The 26,991-nt window shown below is 36.0% G+C and overlaps 1 protein-coding gene across 1 annotated transcript; it reads left to right on the top strand.

The window, feature by feature from the left end:
• Positions 1-14,545: 14,545 nt before the first annotated feature.
• LOC127127169 (polyphenol oxidase I, chloroplastic) lies at positions 14,546-16,853 on the top strand. Its single transcript, XM_051056302.1, has 2 exons — positions 14,546-15,608; positions 15,915-16,853. The coding sequence occupies exons 1-2, from the start codon at positions 14,651-14,653 to the stop codon at positions 16,724-16,726; spliced, it is 1,770 nt and encodes a 589-aa protein (XP_050912259.1). The 5' UTR covers positions 14,546-14,650; the 3' UTR covers positions 16,727-16,853.
• The last annotated feature ends 10,138 nt before the right edge of the window (positions 16,854-26,991 follow it).

Below are 26,991 nucleotides of genomic sequence, written 5' to 3'. Positions count from 1 at the left end.
GAAAATCTTCTATAGGTTGACCTAAAGTCGTATGTATCGACCTATAGAGTTTTTTCACACAAACACTCAATTTTAGATGCATAAAATCTTTTCTTGATGCATGAATCATTTCTAGACCATTCCCAAACATATTGACATGCTTCCTAATTCTAAAATGCATAATGCACACCTAGAATCAGTTGATACCGTCCAATGTACAAAAACGCTAAAGGTTCTCCTAGTTTTGACATCATGCAAAAGACATCTAAATAGAAAGTTGCACTCACATACTCCCCCTTTTTCATGATGTCAAAACTTGAGATGATGTGTTTCTTATCTATGAAAACCTCCCCCTGAATGTGTGCATCATAGCTTCATATACTTCTACCCCTTTGACACCATCAAAAAGAGACAAAGCACACTATTAGCAGTATCACATATTCAATATATAATACATAGGTAGTTGCAAAGATAAGAAGTGAACTCACATATATTCATCATATATAAAAACACATGATATTAATAAACATAATAATATTAAACCATAACCATAATCATTCAACACAACAACCATAATACAATCTTGTCTTAAATTCAAACAAAAAGATAATATTGGCAATACATATACCAAAAGCAACAACAAACCAGAAACAAAATGAAGATGCACACTGACTCAAAGCATGATTCAACAAAATGCATGACACATGAGACTAAAAGACATAAACCAAGACAATATCACAACACTTCATGCAATCATCACTTCATTCCCTTCCATGTCCTCTTGGAATTGGTCTTTCTCCCATATACCAACCTTTCCCTTCATTGTGATAGTGAGAATCCAAGAAGTCACACATCTCTTAATAGAACCTTTTATAATGACCTGAATCTGCTTCTCGGGCTGAGATCAAGTGATTAATCATGGCCAGAATAGCAGCATGATTTTCGTTCATATTAGTCTGTAAGGACACCAGACTCTCAATCACAAACGAAGCAAAATCCTCAAAGTTGGAATCCTGAGTAGACATGTGCTGATGCATCATACAAAACTGCTTCATTTGTACAACTTCAAACTCATCTTTTACAATCCTTCGCATATCTCTCATCTTGTCTCATCTGCATATTCTGCAGCATTATCATGATAGAGGAAGTATTATTAAAACCAGTACCAAAATCAATACCATGATCAACTCCTTAAGGAGCATCTTGCATTGCAGCATCTCCCTCAACAACATCATAATGAACTCATATGGGCTTTTCATCATCCATATTTGTTTCATCTGCATCATCACCAAATTCAACAGGATCATCAAAATTTTAACCTTCCTGCCATGCTTACCCATACGTAGATAGTACACCCAACGATTTATGTATTAAAAGTAGTTCATGTTAGTCAGTGTACATTGAGAATCTTAGCAATCATAGATACATATCACAATGAAGTCCATATGTTGCATTCTTTATCAGCAAACATGCAAGATACAAAGTAGTGAGGCCAATTTATTTTGACCTTGTGCAACAAAATGTATACCAAATGAATCTCAACAAAGTCAATTCGTGATAATCAACCATTCTTAGGCCGTAAGATATGAGATACCACCCACAATAGAATTCTTGGCACCATCTTCAATTGACCAGTGATAATAGGATCATAACAGTCCTCGACACGAGGAGCCTTGAGTAGCTCATTCACATGAATACCCCCAATCAAAATTCACATAAGCGTCAACATCCATAATCAATGGGCTAGCCTCATCACAATCATCAGGATCAACCACAGTAATACAAAATAAGGATTTCCACAGGTATTTAGTAAACTGATAAACCTTGGTATCTATAGAGAACTTGAAGCAAGATCCTTGCATATCATGTAGCCGGTAATAGAATACACGAATCAGGTCCTCATTATAATCCTAAGAAACCTGTAGGAAATAATCAATATGTTGATGCTCAACAAGCTTAACAACATCAGGTATGTCTAAGCAACCAACCGTAATCGCCTTCTAAAAATATTGTTTTACAACAAGTCGGTTTTGATGTTTTAGTTGAAAATCCTTGACATACTTTATTGAAACCAATGTGAATGTATTTTCACCAATAGTAGCAGAGGAAGTAGCCTTCTCCTTGCCTTTAGCATCAACTTTGATCTTAGAGAGCTTACGAGCCATGGAAATTGTTGAAATAAAGTGTGCAAACCAAGTGTTTGATGATATGTTTGAATGAAAAGTGAATGAGTATGATAGATCACCCACACACTAAATTAAGACACACTTTTACCAATTAAAAGAACACTAAAAGTTAACCCCTTTAGTAACACAATCCATATTGCTTGCCACATAGTCAAAGCGGTAAGGAGATGTCACCCTTGTTATGCCTTGAGCTTCCATAATAAATATCTAATACTCTCTTCATAGATCCAAGACATTTATCCTGCAAGATCAACAAGAAGTACTAGGTACCTAATTTTCATTGGGTCCTTGTGGGTGAGTGAAAACCAGTTGCATTTGGGCAACCATTGAAAAGCTCCTTTAGGAACAAAAAATTTCCTAAATTTTCATTTTTCAACAGTATGACCTTTCTTGCAATAGTAGAGACAAAATAAGTTTTGATGAGACGTGCTTTTGCTATTAGACTCCCTTTTGACAAATTTATACTTCTTATATGAACGGTTTAAAGACCTTTCATACTTTGATAGATCAATAAAAAATGTAATCTTTGATTGTAAGGCTTTGTCTAATTTGACTTGGAGAGCATTTATTTCTTCTTGCCAATCATGACAAGTTCACAACCAAACCTAGAAGGGTTTTCATCCTCAATCTTGTCCTTTTGAATATCTAGCACAAATAGCTTAATTGTTTCCATTTTCTTTTCAGATTCTAAGACCTTGGCTTCTAATTATAAAAATATATTTTCATCTGAAGAACTTCTTAAAAGAATTCAATGTTTCTCTATGAAGATTTTCAAAAGTATCTTGTAATTGATAATAAGATAAATCACTAGTAGACTGAACTTTAGAAAGACTTACATTTTTCATCTTCTTTCCATTTGCCATAATACAAATTCGAGCCGATTCTACACTTGAAGTAGAGCTTTCATCGCTTGAGGAATCACTTGCACTCTCACAATCAACATAGGCTCTTATAGACTTGTTAGATGTCTTATGATGCCCTTTCTCTTTGTCTTTCTTAATCATGGGACATCCCGGTCTAAAGTGACCAACTTCACCATAATTATAACAAAAGATTCTAAATTTAACTTTCCTATTCTCATCATCTTTTGAGGACTTGGATACCTTTCTAAGTTTGGATAAGTTCCTTTCGGAGTGCTTGACTCCATTCTTTCTTATATACCTTTGGTATATCTTAACAACAACCTACAATCATCATCATCGAAATTTTTGTCATCCCTTTCTTCATAATCACTTTACTCATTCTTTGAGGACTTTAAGCTTGAACTCTTTAGAGCAATAGACTTCCTCACTTCCTCCTTGTCTTTACCTTTATCCTTCTTCATCTTCTTTTCATACTATTTTTCATGTTTTTCAAACAAGTTAATTCTTGCTCATGTTCTTCCAATTCGCCAAACAAAGTAGTGAGATCAAGTACTTTAAGATGACACGCCTCCTTGATTGTGGTGACCTTGGGTGTCCATTCCCTATTAAGACATATCAAAACCTTATTAGTAGCAATATCATTATAAATAGGCTTACCTAGAGGATTCAACAGGTTAATAAGATATGTGAGTCTCTTTTGCATGTCGGCAATGGTTTCACCATGCTTCATACAAAAGAGTTTAACCTATTGATTCAGCGTGTTGATCCTAGCTTGTTTGACCTCATTAGTTCCCTCATGGGAAACTTCTAATGCGTCCCATATAGCATTGGTGGTTTCACAATGGGAAACATGATAATACTCATCAACATCTAATGCAGATATGAGAATATTTTGTGCCTTCCAATCATGTGACCATAACTTCATATCATCATCATTCCATTGACCCCCTTCTAGTTTTGGTACGATGACGCCTTCACCACTTGTCATTGTAATTTCGTTAGGACCATTGATGATGGCGTCCCATACACCCTTATCAACAGAATTGATATGGATACGTATACAAGCTTTCCAATAGCCATAATTATCACCGGTAAAAACAGGTGCTCTATTATATGCCCCTTTAGGTTCGATAGCCATTACCTAATAAGAAAATCTTAAGTACGTAATGAACTGGAGCTCGTGATACCCCTTGTTAGATGATAGGCCAAGATCTAGAGGGGCAGGGTGAATAGATCACAAGTTAAAACTTGAACCCAAATTAGTTTTGAAAAAGTTTATAGCACGGAAGCCAGTTTCAAATTTTTTCCAGGCTCAAATAATCGTCTAACCGAACCTACTATCAAAAAGCTCAGATATTGTAGAGGTGTCAATGCAATGATAATAATCCACAAGTCAATCAACAACAACTAATCACAACTAGTTGAATACAATACAATAGGAAAAGTCTATCTCCAATGAAAAATACACACAAAAATTAAGTCAAGCAATTTGTCAATCACTTAGTGTATGATCAACAATGTTTGGAATTTTATGTAGAGTTTGTTGTTCTAGAAATCCAATCATAACCAAATGTTTAGTGATCTACAGAATAATACAAATTTCAAGATGCATTCAAAATTATGATCCAAACAATATTGGTCAAACTATCAATGCAGTCGATAATTTGAAAACCAAAAAACAAAGAGAGAGAGAGAGAGAGAGAGAGAGAGAGAGAGAGTACACAAGGATTTGTTTAGGAATTTCCCCAATCTACCTCGCTATGGGTACGTCTTCCCTCAATTCGAATTCGAATTGAGATATTATATTATATCTTACTTTGCAAAATATGTGTATACAAGAGATGAAGAAATAGAACCCTACAAACCCTAAGTTTATGTTGACTCTATCACCTCTAGAAGCCTTGATCAAACATTGATCAAGTAACCAACAATGCCGCTTCAGTTCACCTATTGTTTCTACTTCTTTGAATGAAACCCCTTGTTCATAAAAGCTTTCAAATGGCTGAATTAATCCCAAGTGCAAACTTGTTAAACCCAATATTTGTCAATATGATCCACCGCCACACGCTACTCCCTTGCAAGGCACCCCTTATCCCAAGGCTTTCACTCGATCGGATCCGAATTGCACAATCTTGTCCAAAACCTTCAAACCCTAAGAGATCTTAAAGGAAAACCCCATCTCGGTTTTCTGATTTGAATCCCTCAAAATTCTCAAACCAATATACGGTACAACAAACCTAATTGGACGTTATCAACCTTAATCTAGATGACTCCCAATTTAAAAATGATTATGTGTAGTTTCATTATGTGTATGCATAAATGGTGTTGAAAATGATGAGAATACATTGAAATCCTGGATTCATGTAGGTTTTACTCACCCTAGAAACCTTACTAGAGAATGATGCATGTATCAAATTATATATGGATGCAGGTATAAAGCAAAGGACATGCAAAAGGAAAATGAAAAGAATGCAAAAAAATTCAAGATATTAGGTCTATATGTCGACCTATCAAAGTTATGTGTCGACCTATAAAGGTCTTAGGCCGACCTATAAAAGGAGGCATATGGACAGTGGCTACAAACTTCAATATTGAAGCATGTGTGTCGATCTATGCATTATATGTATCGACCTATGCTGAAGAAAATCTTCTATAGGTTGACATAAAGTCGTATATGTCGACCTATAGAGTGTTTTTCACACAAACACTCAATTTTAGATGCATAAAAATATTTTCTTGATGCATGAATCCTTTTTAGATCATTCCCAAACATGTTAACATGCTTCCTAATGCTAAAATACATAATGTACACCTAGAATCAGTTGATACCGTCCAATGTACAAAAACGCTAAAATTTCTCCTAGTTTTGGCATCATACAAAACACATCTAAATGGAAAGTTTCACTCACAAGTCCAACAATGTATTGCCTCATAGGGAGATAAGGATCTTCCAATGGAAGTCCAACAATGTATTACTCCGTAGGGCGACAAGGATCTTCCAATGAAGATCCAATATTTGTATTCACATGTAGGGAGACAAGGATCTTCCAATGAAGGTCCATCTTTTGTATGCACCTCGTAGGGCAACAAAGATATTCCAATGGAAGTCCAACAATTTATTACACCGTAGGGAGACAAGGATATTCCAATGGAAAACCAGTAATGTATTACCCCGTAAGGTGGCAAGGATTTTCCAATGAAATTCCAACATTTGTATTTGCCTCGTAAGACAGAGAAGATATTCCAATAGAAGTCCATCAACGTATTATCTTGTAGGGCGTCAAAGATCTTCTAGTGGAAGTCCATCAATGTATTATGCAACACCCTGATTTTTGATATATTATTTTTATGTAAGTTTTGGAGTATTTTTAATTTAATTATTTAAGTTGTATAACGATAGTTCCTTACCCTCCTTCTTTTTACCTTTTCTTTTCCTCTTTGATGATGTTTTGAGGCTGAAGAAGGTTTGTGCAAAACCTTTTTAAGACTGTTGATATGATATGATTTCCTTTTAAACTATATTGATTTTTGATTCTGAATTGATAATATAAGTTGATGGCTTATGATAAGACGATAGTTGATTGATGAAATATGTTGACGCCTTATGATAAGACGAGAGTATAAAAGTTATGAATCGATAAAATATGTCGATGTATTATGATAGGGCGAGAGGATAAATCTTGAATTGATAAATTATGTTGATGCCTGATGTGATAAAATGTTGAATTTATGATGTTTGAAGTGATAAAATATTGAATCTGTGATATTTAATTCATATTGTTCATGTTTATGTTTATATGTGTGTATTAGGGCGGTTGAAGCTAAAATAGGTGAGTTGTGGATCTCTTCAATAGAAAGAAAAATGCAAAAAATTGCAGATAGACATAGGATTAACCATCTTCTTTTTTTGAACTTTTATCATCAATTTTTTTTGGCTTGTAGAGCTTTAAGCATGACCTTTTTAGCATCATCAAAATTTTGACTTGTAAAGCTTTAACCCTGAATTTTTTAGTTTTTGACTTTAAAGCCATAAATTTGGTTTGGGGTTCGTTTTTGTTGAGCTCTTTAACAACTGAGACATTGAGAGCTCCTTTATTTTAGTTTTAAAAAATAGATTTTTTTTTGTATTTTATAAAATAATATTTTACAAAAATGTTTTTTTAAATATTAAAAGTTTTTTAAATTTTCTTTTTATAAATTGAAAGATTAATTTTAAATTTCTGTAACATAAATATATATTTTTAAAGATTAAAACATAGTCGAAATTACATTTTTGTAAAATATATCTCAAAAATTATTTTTATAAAAAGTTATTCAGATTAGTTTTAAATTTAAGTGATAAAAAAATATAATAAAATGATAAAAATTCTAAAATAATATTTTAACAGTAACTATTTAAAATTAATTTAAATTTAAAATTTTAATTAAAATAAAATAATAATTTTTTAAAGAATTTTATCTTACTAAGATTAATAATTTTGTGTTAGATCAATTCATATCGAATTTTGTTCTACCTTTTAAACGAGACTTAGTGAATGGTAAAATTAATCAATCACAATATCACATATCAAAAATTAAAAAATAAAATAAAATATATATTATTATTATAAAAATCACTTTTAGAAAAAACTGAAATAAATAGATACTAATTATATAAAAAGATAAGAGAAGAAAAAACGATATGATATAAACTGCTGCTAACGCGGGTAGTTTATATTATTTCAACCGTTTTAATTATAATTAACACGTATGGTCTATGGATGGATCCATCCAACCCAAATCCATTGAAAGTTAAGATTCCATTTAATTCATGAGCTATATATCGGATCACGGATTTTTTATAAAAATAACCCATTTTTTAAAAGAAATTCTTAAAATACCTCCGGTTTCAAAAAAATTCTCAAACTACCTCATTTTTAGGAGGAGTCGCCAATTGAATTGGAGACTCCTCTTAAAAATTGAATGGAAGTGTCAATTGGATTGGCTAGGGCAGGTGCTCTAGCCAATTGGATTGACGCCCCTGTGTAGAACTTAAGAGGAGGCGCCAATTCAATTGGAGCCTCAGTGTAAATGCTATTTTTGTGTTATAAATATATGCGTTGTGTGAGTAATTGTTCGACATCTCAAATAATCATTTGGCAATCATGTTTGGTGTTCGTCGCCGATACAGAAAGGTGATTTATGCGAGAGGCAAACCTCAGATGCTGATGTTGTTCTAGAACATCACTACGTTCGATCAACTGAAGAGGGAGCTGGTTCGTTGGTTAGATAAGAAAATATCAGAAGGGAAAAAAATTAGAAGTATCGAGAGACTTGACAGTATCTTTGGTTGGGTGCGAATGAAGACTGATAAGGATGCTAGGGAAATGATGTTCGGTCGAGACGACATCAATTTGATTGTTGTAATCAGTTAGAAATATTTTTGTTTTTAGATAGTTTATTTTGTACTGATGTTTGTTGTGAACCTCGTTGTAACAAAAACTTAATGATATATAATGATTGAAGGTTACAGAAATACAATGTTACAAAAAGCTTAAGACCTAGATGATGCTCCTCGATTGGGACAGTTGTTCTTGTTGTGTCCTGGTTGACGATAGGTACTACATAATCTTATCATTTTATCTGTGGAATCCATCTCTGTTCTGATACGTGTGCTGTTTGGCCTTCCTTTTTTCTTTCTACGCATCTCGTCATTGTGCCAAACAATATCACCTTCATATGGAGGCCAGTAATCCTCCATTGGTAGTACCGAGAAGCTTTGATTATATACATTCATGACGGTGTCGGCCTTGTACACATCAGATAAATGGTTGTAAGCATCTTGACGAGTATAAGTGCATGCTACAATGACATGGGAGCAAGGTATGCGGAAGGCCTGGAATTTTCCACAATCGCACCAACTTCTGTTTAGTCTAACAGCGTAGGCTAAATTTGGTCTCCCCTCGTTGTGGTCCATTGTTTCGTGGACGCTGAAATTTTGCCTATGACGGTCAAAGACTGTTACAGCGTGTGTGCTAGCTTTGATGCTCTCCTCTTTCATGACCTTCATGCAACACTCACTGAATACTTGCTCAGACATTAACACCGCACTCCATCTTTCACCTCTGGTTGCAAACGTAGAAGCCAACCTATAATATCTTACCAAGGCGGTTATCGGCAGATTTCGAATTCCTTTGAATACCCCGTTCATGCATTCCACAAGGTTTGTTATCATGTGGCCACATTGACAACCTCTGTCAAATGCCCTTGTCCACTGCTTTACTAGTATGTTATTTAGCCATCTCCTTGCGTCTTCATTAGACAGTCTAATTTCATCACGATAATATTGAAATGACGGTTGAGTTAGAGCATACCCAGCATTCACCACCTTCTTGTGAAGATTCTTATCTTTTATAGCATGCATGAAGTTTTGTGCAACGTGTCTAATGCAATAGACATGGGTAGAAGGAGGATCATGCCATTTGTTGTCATGGTTGTTGTAGGCACTCTCAATGGCAACATGTCTATCAGAAATCAGACAGAGATTGGCTTGTGGAGCCACATGCGTTCTGAGATGTCGAAGAAAGAAACCTCATCCACCAACCGTTTCACCTTCATCAAGAGCAAAGGCAATGGGAAAGACATTATTGTTGCCGTCTTGTGCAACCGCCATGAGCAAAGTACCCTTGTATTTTCCGTATAACCAAGTGCCATCAATTTGAATAATAGGTTTGCAGAATGCGAAACCTTTGATGCACGGGTCAAATGCCCAAAAGAGACGGTGAAAGATTCTATTACCTATAGCACAGGTTCCGTCTAGCATCATCGCTGGCAATGTCTCCATAATTGTCACAGTTCCTGGGACATATGTTTTTAGTGCCCATAAAAACCGTGGCAATTCCTTGTATGAATCCTCCCAGTTGCCGAAAACTTGTTCAACAGCCTTTGTCCTCGTAATCCAGGCTTTCTTGTAAGATGGAGTATAATTATATGTTGTTCTGATATGGGATATAATTATACTCACCTTCACTGATGAGTCTTTATTAACCAATGGCAGAATGTCTTGACATATCAACGTTGCGCTTAGTTTACGGTGATCTTGTTCAACGTTAGTTGCAATGCAACTGTGAGGTGAGTCTATTGAAGCGATCTCCCAAGAGTCGTTTTTCTTCTTGTAAGACGCAACCAAACGAAACTTACAAAGCATGTTATGACATTCGATAACATACCTTCTAGAATCAGTGCATTTCACTGTAAAATCATCAGAGTTGTTCATGTGGAATTTTTTGATAGCCAAAACACATTCTTCTTTGGTACGAAACATGTCTCCCACCTTTAATTCGCCTTCTGATCTCGGATACGGATTATAGAAAACACTGTTGGATGTTTCATCGTCGTCCAGATCCATATTTGTCAGATGTTGAGGCGGGTTATAAACATGACTAGGAGGTATTGGTGGTGGTTGATCATCATCTTCATCGTCGTTGTTCAACATATGATCAACCTGTATCTCGGTCTCCTCTTCTTCTTCATCAACGACATCCACTTCTGCTTCTGCTTCTGGCTATTCATCAGATTCATCTGACCATTGTGGATCAAATTCACCAAATTCATCCTGACTGGTTAGTTGAGACTGTTGAGATGGTATACATGGTTGAAGAGTAATGTACAACCCAATACAGTTGTAGCCTGAATGTTCATGACTAACAAATATGTATTCAACATCTTCATCGTCTCGTACCTTAAGGGGAAAATACTTGCATTAACTATTCTAAAAAAATATTGAATTTTGATATGTGATCTTTGACACAATACCCGATCCTATACAGGATTGTATTCCTTTTAGACTCGTATGTTTCACCGTTGCAGTGAACGTTGACACTGTATAATGATGAAGATGACATTGTGCAGATGAAAACTATTTTCTTACTGCAGATGAATGTGAGTGAAGTGTCTTGGATGTTGATAGTAAGACACTTAAATAGAGGAGTGAAGTGTCTCACATGCTAGCTAGTTCGAAGTGACGTGTCGCACATGCAAGCTACTCTGAAGTGATGTGTCGCACATGCAAGCTACTCTGAAATGATGTGTCAACCATGCAAGCTACTAATAAGTGACATGTTCAGCATGCAAGAGAGAGGACAACCACGTGTTAGACATGCAAACACACACTCCAAATGAATTGGCGCCCCCACTCATTCCTTGCACATGGGCGCCAATTCAAGTGGAGACACCTTGTCAAAGCATGCATTCAGACCTCGAAACCAAGCAATCAGACTAGGTCTTGCATGCATGTCCTTATGGAGGCGCCAATTTGAATGGTGATCCCTCTTAAAGGTTGTACATGGTGGCCAATTCAAGTGGAGACACCATGCAAGCACAACTTTTCATGCTCCCATCCATTTGCCTATAAATACATCCACTCCATCAACACTTCTTCCACACCATCACTCTCACTACTTCTTCTACAATACTTCTTCTATAATTTCATCTGCAACAACTTCTTGTAGTTTCATCTACACCAACCCCCTGACAAAATGTCTATCCTCACAATGGGCGAATCACATAGAGGAACGGTTGTAAACATCGCAACATATGTAAGTTTTTTCTTTTGTTAACTTTTTATCTTTCATCTTCACCAACCCCCTTTTATTTTAGCATACCAACTTAGTCAAGTTTTGTTTTCTTTCTTTTATATGATGAATCAAGGTTCCGAATTCGGGTCCACGAATATGTCCATATGGACCCGATGATTCAACCTTATGTTGAACTCGTCGGTTTTGGTCATATAAGCAAGAATTTGTCTTGGTTCGTAGATAAAAAAATTCATTCTAGCTTTATGCGAAAGATGGAGACCAGAGACACACACATTTTGGTTCTCAACCGGTGAGTGTACCGTGACGTTAGAAGACGTCTACATGCTTTTGGGACTATCCATTGAAGGTAAGGCTGTTAATGGTAAAACTAACTATGCGAATTCAATTTGCATGGATTTCTTGGAGACTGATTTGTTAGATGATAACGCAAGAGGTCAAGGTATACTACTTTCACGCCTTAAGTTGTACTATAATAGTTTATACTTAGATGAGCATTCTACCGAAGATGCTCGAATAATAAAAACTAGGTGTTACATTCTGTTGTTAATTGGCTCGTTTTTATTTCCCGAAGGTAGTGGTTCTAGCATGCATATTATGTATTTACCTTTACTTAGACATGTAGATAGAATAGGAAGTTCCAGTTGGGGATCTGCTTGTCTAGCCTATCTCTATAGCTCCTTGTGCAAAAACTCACACTAAGACATATCTACATTTTCTGGATGTGCTGTTTTGCTACAAGCATGGGGTTGGTCAAGACTACCGTCCCTAGCACCCGTCAACAACAACCCTTTCACATTTCCGTATGCACAAAAGTAAGTTGTTTAAATTGCTATATCTTTACTTACTTATTTAAAGATTATTACCTCTAACTAATATTTTTTGACTTTTTCATGTAGATGGTCTGCACGTGGTATGAGTCACAACAGATGTCCAAGACACTGTATTACTCAGTATCGCAACCTGTTGGATCACCTTCGACCGACAGACGTAAGGAAAATAACTTAATTATTTTGTTATATTTTGTTAACTTCTTCTACCTTGACTATAATCCAATCTTCTTTTACATTTCAGTTTATTTGGCGTCCATACCTTAATTTGGATCATGACCATCAAGTCAACGTTGAAGACGCGGCCGTATGGACTGCATGCACACCGATAATACGGTTCACAACTGTGGAGATGCACAATAGTGATCGTGTGAAGCTGCAGTTCGGTATGCCCCAAAATATCCCAGATCCCCCAGCTAGCCTAGGAGAATGGCATCTGCACAAAGTTAACGACCAATGGAACTTCAATCCATGGCAAAGCTTCGGAAGATTGGAGTGTCGCAAATGGAAGCACCGTCATGACCATGTGTTAACTGACGCAGTCATGCCAACTGAAGAAAAACCAAGTCGTACTTACATGGCTTGGTATAGATCGGTTGGTTTTCAGTTCATCGCCGAGGATATGTACATGTACGACCCACGCCAAATGACTTACACACCTGACACCTCAACATCAAACCCCTAACAACAGTGTCAGACCGGATACACACAACCCTTTGTCCGTCAAACGTTTTGTTCAACCAACACACAAACATACAACCAAAACATTCCATACACCCAACCCCAATACCAAGGGTATACCCCATACCACCACCAACAAATTGACCATCAACCTGAGACTCAACATCACTTTGCACCCACCCTATCACCCTACTAAAGTCGCCTAAGCCAGAACACCCAATGATCATTCAACACCAACCGCCCCTCCTCCTACCGTAGCCAAGAAGCCCAAACCTCACAAAACCAAAACATCCAACAATCCTATCTCTACCAAACACCCCAACAACCTTTCCAACCTTTCCTCGACGCATCGTTCACACCCATGTCTCCCTTCAACCGTCTCGGTCGCCCATGAATGAGTCAACCACATCCCAACTTCTCTGGCATGGGTCATGAGCTCAGCTACGATGGTACACCATCGATGCATACTGAAGACTATGCCGACTTGTCTGACTACCTCAACAGACATTCTCTTGTAGTTGGTAGTGACGCTTCTGGCCCCTCAGATGCTCAAACATCGGTACCGAATCATCAACGTGGGTTAGGGCCACGGGTTAGGGTAGCTAGAGGATGTGGGACCGGAGGTCGGTTAGGTGATCCCGGTCATCACCATTAGGTTTCTTTGTGTAAACGACAAATTTTATTAATATCAATTGGTCCTATATCAAATTTATCTATCACGTATACCATTTACAAAAAAAATAGCATTTTACACTGAGGCTCCAATTGAATTGGTGCCTCCTCTTAAGTCCTACACAGGGGCGCCAATCCAATTGGCTAGGGCACCTGCCCTAGTCAATTCAATTGGCGCCTCCATTCAATTTTTAAGAGGAGTCTTCAATTCAATTGGCGACTCCTCCTAAAAGTGGGGTAGTTTGGGATTTTTTTTGAAACCGGGGGTATTTTGAGAATTTCCTTGAAAAAGTGGATTATTTTTGTAAAAATTTCTCGGACCACAATAACATTAAAATTATTTGGCATATTGACTGTGAATGAGTATGAGGTTATTCATTCCTTTAAGGAATTTTTCAATAATTCATGAATCATTTTTGTTTAAAAAAAAGAAATTTATTGAGATTATTTTGGATAAAATAAAATTATTTACTGACACACTAATTTTTACAATTAATTATTTTAGATTTAATTTAAATTTTAAATCCTTTTACCTATAAAATATTAGAATCCAACAAAGTCCAAATTACCATAAAACATTCCTAAAAAGAAAATATGGATGTTAGAAGAACTTTCAAAATTGTCTACTTTGAGGCAATTGAAATACAATTAAGAAAAACACAAAAATAAAACTATGAAAGGAAAGAAAAAATAAAGAGGAAAATGAAAGATAAGTCAGGTACACTTTAAGGATGTGAGCAGTACACGTCTCTCATACAAGTTCATTTTCTGTAACAAAAAAAAATACTCCTCCAATATTTGTTTAAGTACCCTTATTTTATGCATGTTTTTGATAAAAAGGAGTGAAGTTTAAAGCAAAGATTCCAATGGTCACATGTTCAAAGCTTCTCACTCCTTTATTCTTTGCTCTCATTATTTTGTTATTCACCACTAAGTTCTCAAATTTCTTCACGGTTGAAACCTTTTCTAGTAACCAAGAAAGCAATGTATTGCAACAAAGCTTCAAACCCTTTCTAAAGAGATTGAATTGGCGATATGCTTTCATTGGTTTCAAAAACATTGAAGATCCATATTCCATTAGTCCGTTGTTGCTCCCGAAATCCCCAGAAACTCGAAAAAATCGGGCCATTCACCTCGAAGCAAACAAGTGTTTTCCCGTGGTTTTACCTCATGATGCAATAACAGGCGACAATTGTTGTCCTCCTTTGCAATCACCATTTAAGTTCAAAGATTTCAAATTCAAAGACTATGCATCTTCAAATAGTCCTCTTAGAGTTAGAAAACCATGCCATTTAGTTGATCAAGAGTTTATAGCCAAACTTGAAAAAGGCATTGCTCTAATGAAAGCATTACCTAAAGATGACCCACGTAGTTTCTATCAACAATCTAAAATCCATTGTGCTTATTGTAATGGTGCTTATCATCAACAACACCCTTTTGAGAATCTGAAAATTGATGTCCATGATTCATGGTTCTTTTTTCCTTTCCACCGTTGGTACCTTTATTTTTTTGAGAGAATCTTAGGTAATTTAATTGGTGATCCAAATTTTGCTATGCCCTTTTGGAGTTGGGATACTATAGATGGCATGCAAATCCCATCCTATTTCACATACCACAATTCTTCACTTTATCATAAACTAAGGCACAAGAACCACATGCCACCACATATTATTGATCTTCTATTCTTTGGAAATGAAAATTTTGTCTCTTCTCAAAAACAAATTTCTTTCAACATTGCTACTATGTACAAACAAATGGTTTTAGCTTCTACCAAAGAAATATTCATGGGAAGCCCTCTTAGACATGGAGATGAGTCTAATCCAGGTATTGAATCATTAAGCATGTTTAATACAAGACAATTTTTTTAAACATATTTAAAAATTTCTAGGATTAAACTGAGGTTAAATAGAGTCTCATAAAAAATTTCCATTTATTTTTTTACGATTAAACTGCAGATAATCTACACGAAATCTTTATAAACTTGCGACGGACAAGTTTAACATATTGAAATGTATTTATTATATACTATTTTTACTATAACTTATCAAAATTTCTGCATCTTTTTCTGGTAATAGGTATTGGATCAGTTGAACTTGCACCTCATAACACTGCATCTTTTTCTGGTAATAGGTATTGGATCAGTTGAACTTGCACCTCATAACACTGTCCACACATGGGTTGGTGCTGCCGATACTCCAAATCGTGAAGACATGGGAACATTTTATACAGCTGCTAGAGATCCTATTTTTTATCCTCATCATTCCAACATAGATAGAATGTGGGCTATCTGGAAAAAATTGGGACAAGGAAGAAGAGACTATAGTGATGATGAAGATTGGTTAGATTCTACTTTCTTTTTCTATGATGAAAATGTGAATCTTGTTCGTGTTAAGGTAAGAGATTGTCTTGATACAAAAAAATTAGGATATGTTTATCAAGATGTGGATCTTCCATGGCTAAATTTTCAACCTTCACCAACAAGAATGAGTAAGGAACAAAGGAAAGCTAAAAGAGCTAAAGTTTTGAGTTCAAAAAGGAGAAAGCATTTTCCATTAGTTTTAGATTCAATAAAAAGTGTGATTGTGAAGAGGCCTAGGAAGTTGAGGAGTAAGTTGGAGAAAGAAAATGAGGAAGAGGTTTTGGTGATTGAAGGGATTGAATTTGGAAGTGATCAATATATCAAATTTGATGTTCATGTTAATGATGATGAAGATGAGTTGAGTGAGCCTGATCAAACTGAATTTGTGGGAAGTTTTGTTAGTTTGCACAATGGTCATAAGAGTAGAAGAATAAGTACTCGTTTTAAGATTGGGATGTCAAAAGTATTGGAGAATTTGGAAGCTGATGAAGATGATGATGTTGTGGTTACTTTGGTGCCTAAGGCAGGTAAAGGGGAGGTTATTATAGGGAATATCGTGATTGAGTTTGTACCTAAGTACTAGAATTGAGAGTTATAAAATTTGAAGTGTGTATGTAAAATAGTCTAAGCACAACTTAAGTAAGTAAAAGTGGATGAATATGATTAAATTTTATGATTTTTCAATCAAGAAATAAAAAATTGTATGTGATTAGTGCATTTTCATGTAATTTTTTACTATTATATTGCAATAATTCTAGAGTATTTTTGCTTATTTCTACTATTTTAGTTTTTTTTTAGTTTATAATTATATTTATTTTAATTTTTTATGGTATTTTTTGAATAAATAGTTATTTACACCCTCTCACTTCACATGTCATAATTTGGGCTACGAGAATCGAATTGACGTATAATAGGTGTTGAAAAGTTAAGAGAATAAGTTAAAAATTTCATGTTGAAGTCAGAATCAGATTCAAAGTGTAGAAGACTCGAATAAATCATTTAGTTTCAAACTTAAGAAAATACTTAGTTTTTGTGCGATTTTTTATTTTTTCGGGTCGGTTGCTATTAGGCCCAAATTTCCTTGCTCTATTTAAACAAACTAGTAGTTTTAGGATTCATTATTCAGCATTCACGATTTTAGCTTTGCTTTGTAATTTTCATGGAGAACTAATCCCTAAGGCGAATTCTGCTGATTTACGGGTTCCACCACTTTAAGGTTATAATAATTTCAATCTAAATTTTATTCTGTGATTCTTGCATACTTAATTCTATTTTCATAGAGTATGTTGATTTAATTTGATTGTTGTATGATCCTTAACTATAATCACGTTAGCGTAGCTTTTTCGTTACCGTGTTTGATTAAGTCGCGTTTACTTAATTCGCGACAACTTAAATATGGTTGCTTAATTCGGAAATTAGGAACATACGTCACATAATACCAATTGCGCTTGTCAGTAGGTGTTGTAATCGAATAGAATTGAATCCGCTTAGGGAACTGGAATTATAAGAATCAATGATAAGTAGAAAATCGATACAGTAAATTAGTTTATTTATCAATTTTGTTTTTACCTTTAATCATCTTCAATTTAAGTTCTAAACCTTATAATCCACATTCTTTTCATTCGTTTGGTTACAACATTCAAGAGTCCTTGTGATACGACATTCGAGTGTCGCTTTCGTTTTACTACACTTTTAAACTTATTTTTTACCCGTGTGCGACAGCGAATCCAATTAGTGTCGTTGCCGGAGAGTCTTGTCAATTTTAACCAATATTAGAGTCATAGGTGTTGCATTTCAGCGTTCTTGCCCTAGCGTTCTTGCGTTCTGGCTTTTCGTGTTTTAGTGTTAGAAAAATCATTTTTTAGGAAATTCATCTCAGATTAGTCTGACTCTTTTCCGATTCATTAGAAAATGATAAAGGATCAAAAATCTCTATTTTGGGACTAAATTGAGCCCCCCCAAAAATCCGAAATTTCTTATTTTTCTATTTATTTTGATTTATCGTTTTCAGATTTTCAAAAAAAATATGAAAATATTTGTAGGGTCCTATTTTAATTTTATTTGATTTGTAGTGATATTTCTAGATTTTATTTTATTTTGATCATTTTATATTATTCCAATTGTTTTTGCTTATTAGGGACATTGTCGATATTTTCTTAGTTGTTGTTGCATTGCTGAATTAGTTATGCGTTTTCTCATTCTTTGTTTATTTTTATTTCTATTGTGTTTAACATGGCCGATCAAAGAACTCTTAGAGAACTTGTTACACCATATGTGAATTATATGCATTTTGTATTGAGTATCCTGAAGTTATTGCACCTTTTGAATTTTGAAATCTGGTTTAATACACTTGTTGTCAATGTTAAGTGGTATTGTAGGTGATGATCCGCATAGGTATCTAAAAGAATTCCAAATTGTGTGTTCTACGCCATTGAGACCTCAAGGAATTACCAAAGATCATGTCAAGCTTAGAGCCTTCGCATTCTCACTACAAGATGCTGCGAAAGATTGGTTATACTATCTTGAGTCAAATTTTGTTACAAGTTGGAATGATCTGTAAAGAGTGTTCCTAGAAAGATTTTTTCCTGCCTCAAGAGCTTCTTCAATCAGAAAAGATATATGTGGTATTAGATAGGTTGACTTGGAGTCATTGACCGAATTTTGGGGGAGATTCAAGCAGTTAGTGTCGAGTTGTCCTCAACACTAGATTTTTAAACAACTGTTAATTCAATACTTTTATGAAGGGATGTTACCTATGGGCATAAATATCTTGGATGTTACTAGTGGATGATCCCTTGTTGATAAGACCTTGGTTGAAGCTAAGACCCTAATCGAAAACATGTCACTCAGTTCACAACAATTCATAACCATAAAAAACTCTATCATTCTAACAACAGGAGTGCATGAAATTCAAGCTTCTTCTTCCAACAAGGCTTTAGAAACCAGAATTGATGAGCTTACTTCATTGGCAAGAAAATTAGCAGTAGGAAAAACTCAAAGTGAAAGGTTATGTGGCATTTGCACCTCCCTTGAACACCCAACATATACTTGTCCTACCTTGCAAGAGGGTGTGAATTCTGATTTTCCTCAAGCATATGCAGCAAACACTCACAATCAAGGCAACAATCAGAACAGGTACAACATTCTTGACATGTCCACTTACAAGTATCACCCAATTGGAGGAACCACCCAAACCTTCAATATGGGAATCCACAACCTAGCCAACAACAGTTGATGTTACCATTACCACCACTACAAAACACTCCACTAGCAGAAACTAGTTATGGACCTTCACTAGAGGACCTTGTCAAGCAAATGGATGTAAATAGTCTCCAATTTCAGCAGCGAACAAATTCTAGTATTCAGAGATTGCAGACATAGATTTGACAGCTTGTCACTTCAATGAATGCCATGTAACAAACTCAAGGATCAAACAAACTACCTGCCCAAACAATCGTGAATCTAAATGGACCTAATGTGAGTGCAATTATTTTGAGATCCGGAAAGAGTTTTGAACCATCCTAATATTAGAACAATATTTGGTTCTGCATCTATACTTTGAGTTTTTATGATAACAAATTATATTTGTGTGAGAATAATTTTGATACCCTAATGGTTTGTTATTGTGTAGCTTTAACAGCCAGTTCGGACTCTGAATATATGATGTGCAACTTCATCAGTTTCATAATAATGAGTTCCAAATCCGCTTATGTGTCAGTTATTAGAAGTTCTGAAAGATGTTCAATGTTGTTGCTGCAATGATCTTTCTGCTTCTATGTTGATTCACTCCTGAGAAGCTTATGAGGAAATGATATGTTATTGTTGCAACGTTCTCTCGGTTTGTGCTTTTGGACGTGACTCTGATCACAAACCTTCTAAAGAATGGCAAGCTTCTAAAGTTGTGTTACATAGCTGTAGATTCTAAAGATCTCAAGTCAAACGATTGAGGTTATCAAGGTTATGACTGTAGTGTTGGTGTAAGCCCTAGAGGCCAATACTTTTGGTACTTATATCGAATTATTTATTAATAATAAATGGCTTTTTCTTTATTATGTTTGTTCAATAAAGTCCCTAGAATAGCTAGTCCGTTTAATGTATCAAGTGTGACTTAATCATGAGATCACATTAAACATAAGGACACTATTCTTAAAGTATCTGTAGTCGAGCTTTATTGTGAAGTGGGATAACATTAAAGCATTAAGATTATTATGTATATAGACTGATGATCACATCTCATGGATCATGGATAAGGAGTTATCAAGTCTTAAACATAGGTATGAATATTAAGAGTAATATTTATACTGGATTGACCCGCTATGAGAATACTATATATAATGCTATGCAAAGTGTCATAAGTTATTCTCATGGTGATAATGGTGTATACCACCATTCGACCTGAAACCACTATGGACCCTAGATGTAGAGTCGAGTGCCTTATTGCTGATCAAACATTGTCTGTAACTGGATGACCATAAAGACAGTTGATGGGTACTCCACGAAGCATGCTAAGGGACATGAGTGACCTAGATGGAATTTTCCCATCCTGCATAACAGGATAAATGTCTATGGGTCCAATATTGAACTGGACAAGGATGACACGGTCTATGCCTTGTGTTCAATATAGACATAAGGGCAAAAGGGTAATTGTACACATAAGTATTATCACAAAAGGATTTGTCAGATCACATGACATTTTTGTGTCTTGGGTAGTAGTGATGTGTTGCTAGATACCGCTCACTGTTTATTATGTTAAATACGTGATTTAATATAATTGCCAATGTCGCGAAAACCTACAGGGTCACACACAAAAGGACGGATTGATGAGAGATAGAGTAACTGAGGAACACCGTAAGGTACGGTGCACTTAAGTGAATTGTATAACATCGTAAGGTACGGTGTACTTAAGTAGAATACGAAATATGGTAAGGTACCACGTACTTAAGTGATTTTGGCATATTATAAGATATGAGCCACATACACTTAAGTGGGCTTTTTAGCTTGCAGTCCACACAAGCGATTCTATAAATAGAACCCTTGTGCAGAAGCATTTGTGCAGTTTCAATTTCGTTTCTCTCTGTCTCACTCAAAGCCTTCATTCGTAGCAGCTAGCACTGAGATTGAAGGAATCTGTTCGTGTGGACTGAGTAGAGGTGTTGTCATCGTTCAACGTTCGTGATCGCTCCGTAGTTCTGCATCAAAGGTTACAATCGCCACAAGAGGTAACGATTTTATCATTGATCATGCCCATTCGTAAGGATCACTAAAGGAGAAATTTTAAATTCCGTTGTGTTTTGGATCGCTCTTCTCCTTTAGTGGTATCAGAGCCACTTACGAAACCATGCATCTGATAGGTGTTTATTTTTTGTATTTTCTGTATTAATATAATTAAAAGACAAAATGAATCAAAGAATAAATGAGTAATTAAATTTGGCATCATGTGTGTATGATTTGGATGATTGATGTTGACTATGCTTCGGAATCCGACATTAGTATGGTGAAGCAGCGATACATCGATCGTCCATAGGTTATGCAATTGAGATCGATCAACTTATATATATGATATAAGTAATCCTGATGCAAAATACGGTATATATGATATACTGTTTTTGTTTCATTCATTCAAACACTTAATGGTTGTTTTCCTTTGAGCGATCAATGTTCATTTGCTTCTTTATCCGACATTAGTATGGTGAAGCAATGACGTGTTGATCAATCATACTGAATCAACAATCGAGATGTGTTTGACGGTCTGAAATTGGTGCATTAGGGTTAATGACGGCACAAGGGTTGTGTTGTCAAAGAGTTATGCGATTAGGGTTGTGACTGCGCAAGAGTTGTGCTTTAAAGTATCAAGTGTCGATTTCAAATGAATTGTTCATTAAAAAATTTGGCCAGGGGCGCTGCCCCTTCAACCCCGCAAGGGGGCGCTTCCCCCTTGACCCCCGTCCCGCTGAACGGGCAGCGGACCCCCCGCTAACTCTGCGTAGTGTGATCGGTCGCCGAAATTTAATTTGGTTTTAATTAATTAAAAGAATTAAAATTAATAATAATAATGTGTTTATTATTATTGTCTTGTGGTGATCGGTTATGGCCTTAGTTTTCCTTTATTTTATTTTGGGTTTTTAAAATACGACATGCGTGTCGTGCCTCTCTTTTAATCTCTTAATGTAACTTCTTTTCTCATCTCACTCCCTCGTATGTAAAACGAGTTTCTTTTATGTAATATAATGTTATGAAGAAAGAGAAGAATTCAATATCAAAGGAGGACAACCTTGAAGATCTTGCTTGGAGAAGCTTAGAGCGTTATTAGGTTAGCTTAGGTTCTCTCATTGGCTTGGGAGAACAATTGCGCTAGGGGCCATAACTGTTTCATTATGTATGTTGATGCATGTGAATGTATGTTGATGCACGTGAGAGATGATTTATATGATAAATAAGCCGGTGAGATCAGAATAATTGCAAATTCCCTCAAATTAAATATTAAGTTTATGCTTTCCAAGTTTTAGCACTCATCAAGACTAGTGTCGAATAATGTAGGTTTCGCCTACGCGAGGTGCATGTTCTATATTGTTAAGGTGCGATGGGATAATTGTAATATCCAATTGCTAAAACAATGGGTCAAACTTAACTAAACAAATTATAATAAGATTATATATGTTTAGAAGCAATAGTTGGAAATGATCCATGTGATGGATTGGAATAAGGAGTTATTCACCCAACTAAAATATTTGAGAGTTGTATTAGATACAATTGAAAGGAGTTCCTACCTAAATAAACTAGTTTTGTGTAATCCGCCTACGCGGACTTAAAACAAAGTGAAATGTGGATCTCGACCCACTAGAAAATCTTCCGACGGGATTTTCCGAATCAAATGGTGAGGGTCATTTATTTTGAGTAAAATAGTGGGAGCATATTTTATTAAAGGCCTAATTAAATATGTATTGATACTTATATTTTCATTATTTTCATGTAGATTACCATGACAACAAACACCTCTAACAACATTTTACGATCAATCCTTGACAAGGAAAAATTGTCTGGGATAAATTTTCTGGATTGGCACCGAAATCTGAGGATTGTCCTCAAACATGATAAAAAGTTATATGTCTTGGAGAAACCTGTTCCTGAAGAGGAACCTCCTAGTTCTGCACCTAAGGCAGAAAGAGATGCTTATAAGAAGCATGTCGATGATGCCAACGAAATTGCTTGTCTCATGCTAGCTACCATGAACTCAAAGTTGCAAAAGCAACATGAGAACGTGGCAGCGTTCGATATGATCGAACATCTGAAGATGCTCTATCAAGAAAGGCATGAAAGGTTTGAAGTTTCAAAAGTCCTTTTTCAAGGCAAGTTAGCTGAGGGAGCCCCTGTAGGTCCCCATATGCTCAAGATGATTGAGTATGTGGAAAACCTTGAGAGGTTGGGTTTTCCCCTCGAAAAGGAACTTGCGACTGATTTGATCTTGCAATCGTTGCCAGATAGATTCAGTCAATTTGTCCTAAATTTCAATATGAATGATATGGAAAAAATCTCTTCCTGGACTGCTAGCCATGTTAAGAACTTCTGAGCAGAATCTGAAGTCAAAAGGGAAGTCCATTCTGATGATCGGAAATGGAAAGAGACAGAACAAAAGACCCACCAATCAGGGTGATAAAGGGAAAGGCAAGGAAGTTGCCAAACCCAAACCCACTGTTGCTGTTTTGAAGCCTAGTGGAGGCATAGCAAAGGAAGGCACCTGCTTCCATTGCGGTAAGACCGGACACCAAAAGAGAAACTGCCCAAAGTACCTGGAAGATAAGAAGAATGGAGTAGAGACTTCAAATTCAGGTATTTTTGTTATTGAAATTAATTTATCTACTTCTGCATCATGCGTATTAGATACTGGATGCGGTTCCACATTTGTACCAATGTGCAGGGGCTAAAAAGGAGTAGAGATTTGGAAAAAGGTGAAGTTGACCTACGAGTTGGAAATGGAGCAAAGGTTGCTGCTTTAGCCGTAGGAACTTATGTATTGACTTTACCTCGTGGTTTAATAATTCAGTTAGAGAACTGTTATTATGTACCTGCAATTAGCAGGAATATTATTTCCGTTTCTTGTTTGGACAAGTTTGTTTTTTCATTTATAATAAAGAACAATTGTTGCTCAATTTATTTTAATGATATATTCTATGCTACTGCACAAATGAACAATGGACTATATGTCCTTGATCTTGAAATGCCTATTTATAACATTAATACTAAAAGGATGAAACCTAATGAGTTAAATCCAACTTACCTTTGGCATTGTCGATTAGGCCACATAAATGAGAAACACATTTCCAAACTCCATAAAGATGGACTCTTGGACTCTTTTGATTATGAATCATATGAGACATGCAGATCTTGTTTAATTGGAAAGATGACAAAGTCCCCATTCACAGGAAAAGGTGAAAGAGCTAATGATCTTTTGGCCCTCATACATACTGATGTATGAGGACCATTTAACATACCAGCCAGAGGAGGTTTTCAGTACTTCATCACATTTACTGATGATTTCAGTAGATATGGTTATGTGTATTTAATGAAACACAAATCAGAGTCCTTTGAAAAGTTAAAGGAATTCAAGAATGAAGTACAAAACTAACTAGGTAAGAATATTAAAACTCTTCGATCAGATCGAGGTGATGAGTATTTAAGCCTAGAGTTTGATGACCATCTTAAATAGTGTGAGATCCTATCCCAACTTACTCCTCCTAGAACACCCCAATGGAATGGTGTATCTGAGAGAAGAAATCGAACCCTGTTAGACATGGTCCGATCCATGATGAGTCACGCCAATCTTCCAAACTCCTTTTGGGGACATGCACTATTGACAGCAACTTACACACTTAACCGTGTTCCATCCAAAAAGGTTGAGAAGACACCATATGAGATATGGAGTGGTAAGAAACCACATATGTCTTACATGAAGATTTGGGGTTGCGAAGTTTATGTGAAACAACAAATTTCAACTAAGCTTGAGCCCAAATCTGACAAATGCTTATTTGTGGGGTATCCTAAAGAAACAAGAGGGTGTTACTTCTACAATCCTTCTGAGGGCAAAGTGTTTGTCGCTCGAACTGGAGTTTTCCTAGAAAAGGATTTTATTTCCAAAGGAATCAGTGGGAGGAAAATAGAGCTTGAAGAAATTCAAGAATCACAAAGCATTGATACACCTATGGAGGAATTAGAGCAGTAAACACAAGTAGTTGTAGAAGAGCAACCTACTCAAGTAGAACAACACCAGCGTAGGTCAAGCAGGATACGTCACCTACCTCAGAGATATGGATATCTCATAACTGATCAAGGTGACGTATTACTCATGGATCAAGATGAGCATGTGACCTACCAAGAGGCCATAATTGGTCCCGAGTCTGAGAAGTGGCTAGAAGCCATGAAATCTAAAATGGATTCCATGTACACAAACCAAGTTTGGACCTTGGTAGAGCCTCCTGTAGGAGTTAACCCTATAGGATGCAAGTGGGTCTTCAAAAAGAAGACTGACATGGATGGTAAGGTACATACCTATAAGGCAAGACTGGTTGCAAAAGGATATAAACAAATTCATGGGGGTTGACTATGATGAAACCTTTTCACCAGTTGTAATGCTTAAATCTGTTCGGATTTTACTTGCTATCGCTGCATATCATGATTATGAAATATGGCAGATGGATGTCAAAACTGCTTTCCTTAATGGGAATCTTCTTGAGGATGTGTACACGACACAACCTGAAGGATTTGACATACCAGAAGAAGCCCAAAAGATATGTAAGTTACAAAGATCAATCTTTGGATTGAAGAAAGCTTCCAGAAGCTGGAATCTTCATTTTGATGAAACAGTAAAACAATATGGATTCATCAAGAACGAAGATGAGCCTTGTGTCTACAAGAAGGTTAGTGAGAGCATGATCGTTTTCTTGGTATTATATGTAGATGACATATTACTCATTGGAAACGATGTCCCTACCCTGCAACAAGTAAAGTCTTGGTTGGGGAAATGCTTTTCTATGAAGGACCTAGGTGAAGCAGCTTATATATTAGAAATAAGAATCTATAGAGATAGATCACAAAAACTGCTTGGCCTAAGTCAGAGTACGTACATAGACAAAGTGCTGAGATGCTTTAATATGCATGATTCCAAGAAAGGATTCATACCTATGCAACATGGCCTGTGTCTATCAAAAACACAATCCTCTTCAACTAAGAAAGAAAGGGATTGCATGAATAAGATTCCATATGCATCTGCAATAGGATCTATCATGTATGCCATGTTATGTACTCGACCAGATGTCTCGTATGCTTTAAGTGCAATGAGTAGGTACCAATCTGATCCTGGTGATGCTCATTGGGTAGCTGTCAAGAATATCCTTAAGTATTTGAGAAGGAATAAGGATTCATTCTTGATATATGGAGGTCAGAAAGAGCTGGCTATAATTGGATACACTGATGCTAGCTTCTAGGCAGATAAGGATGACTTTAGATCGCAATCTGGTTATGTGTTTTGCTTAAACGGTGGCGCTGTGAGCTGGAAAAGTTCAAAGCAAGATACAGTTGCTGATTCTACAACCGAGGCCGAGTATATTGCTGCCTCAAGTGCAGCAAAGGAAGTTGTTTGGATCAAAAAGTTCATTAGTGAACTTGGCATAGTTCCTAGCATTGTGGATCCCATTGGTCTCTATTGTGATAATAATGGTGCTATCGCACAAGCTAAGGAGTCTAGATCTCACCAAGGATCCAAACACATACTTAGGCGTTATCACCTCATTCGAGAGATAATAGATAGAGGAGATGTGAAAATATGCAGAGTACCTACACTTGACAATATTGCTG

This window comes from Lathyrus oleraceus, chromosome 3 (genome assembly GCF_024323335.1).
Source record: "Lathyrus oleraceus cultivar Zhongwan6 chromosome 3, CAAS_Psat_ZW6_1.0, whole genome shotgun sequence".
Classification (NCBI taxonomy): Eukaryota; Viridiplantae; Streptophyta; class Magnoliopsida; order Fabales; family Fabaceae; genus Lathyrus; species Lathyrus oleraceus.
The sequence above is the reverse complement of the archived record's forward strand: the minus strand, read 5'-3'. Positions and strand labels throughout refer to the sequence as shown.

Excerpts from the sequence above, each read along its gene's own strand:
- LOC127127169 (XM_051056302.1), top strand. The coding sequence starts at position 14,651 with ATGGTCACATGTTCAAAGCTTCTCACTCCTTTATTCTTTGCTCTCATT. Across the intron at positions 15,609-15,914 it reads TGGAGATGAGTCTAATCCAG|GTATTGGATCAGTTGAACTT; the intron begins GTATTGAATCAT and ends TTCTGGTAATAG.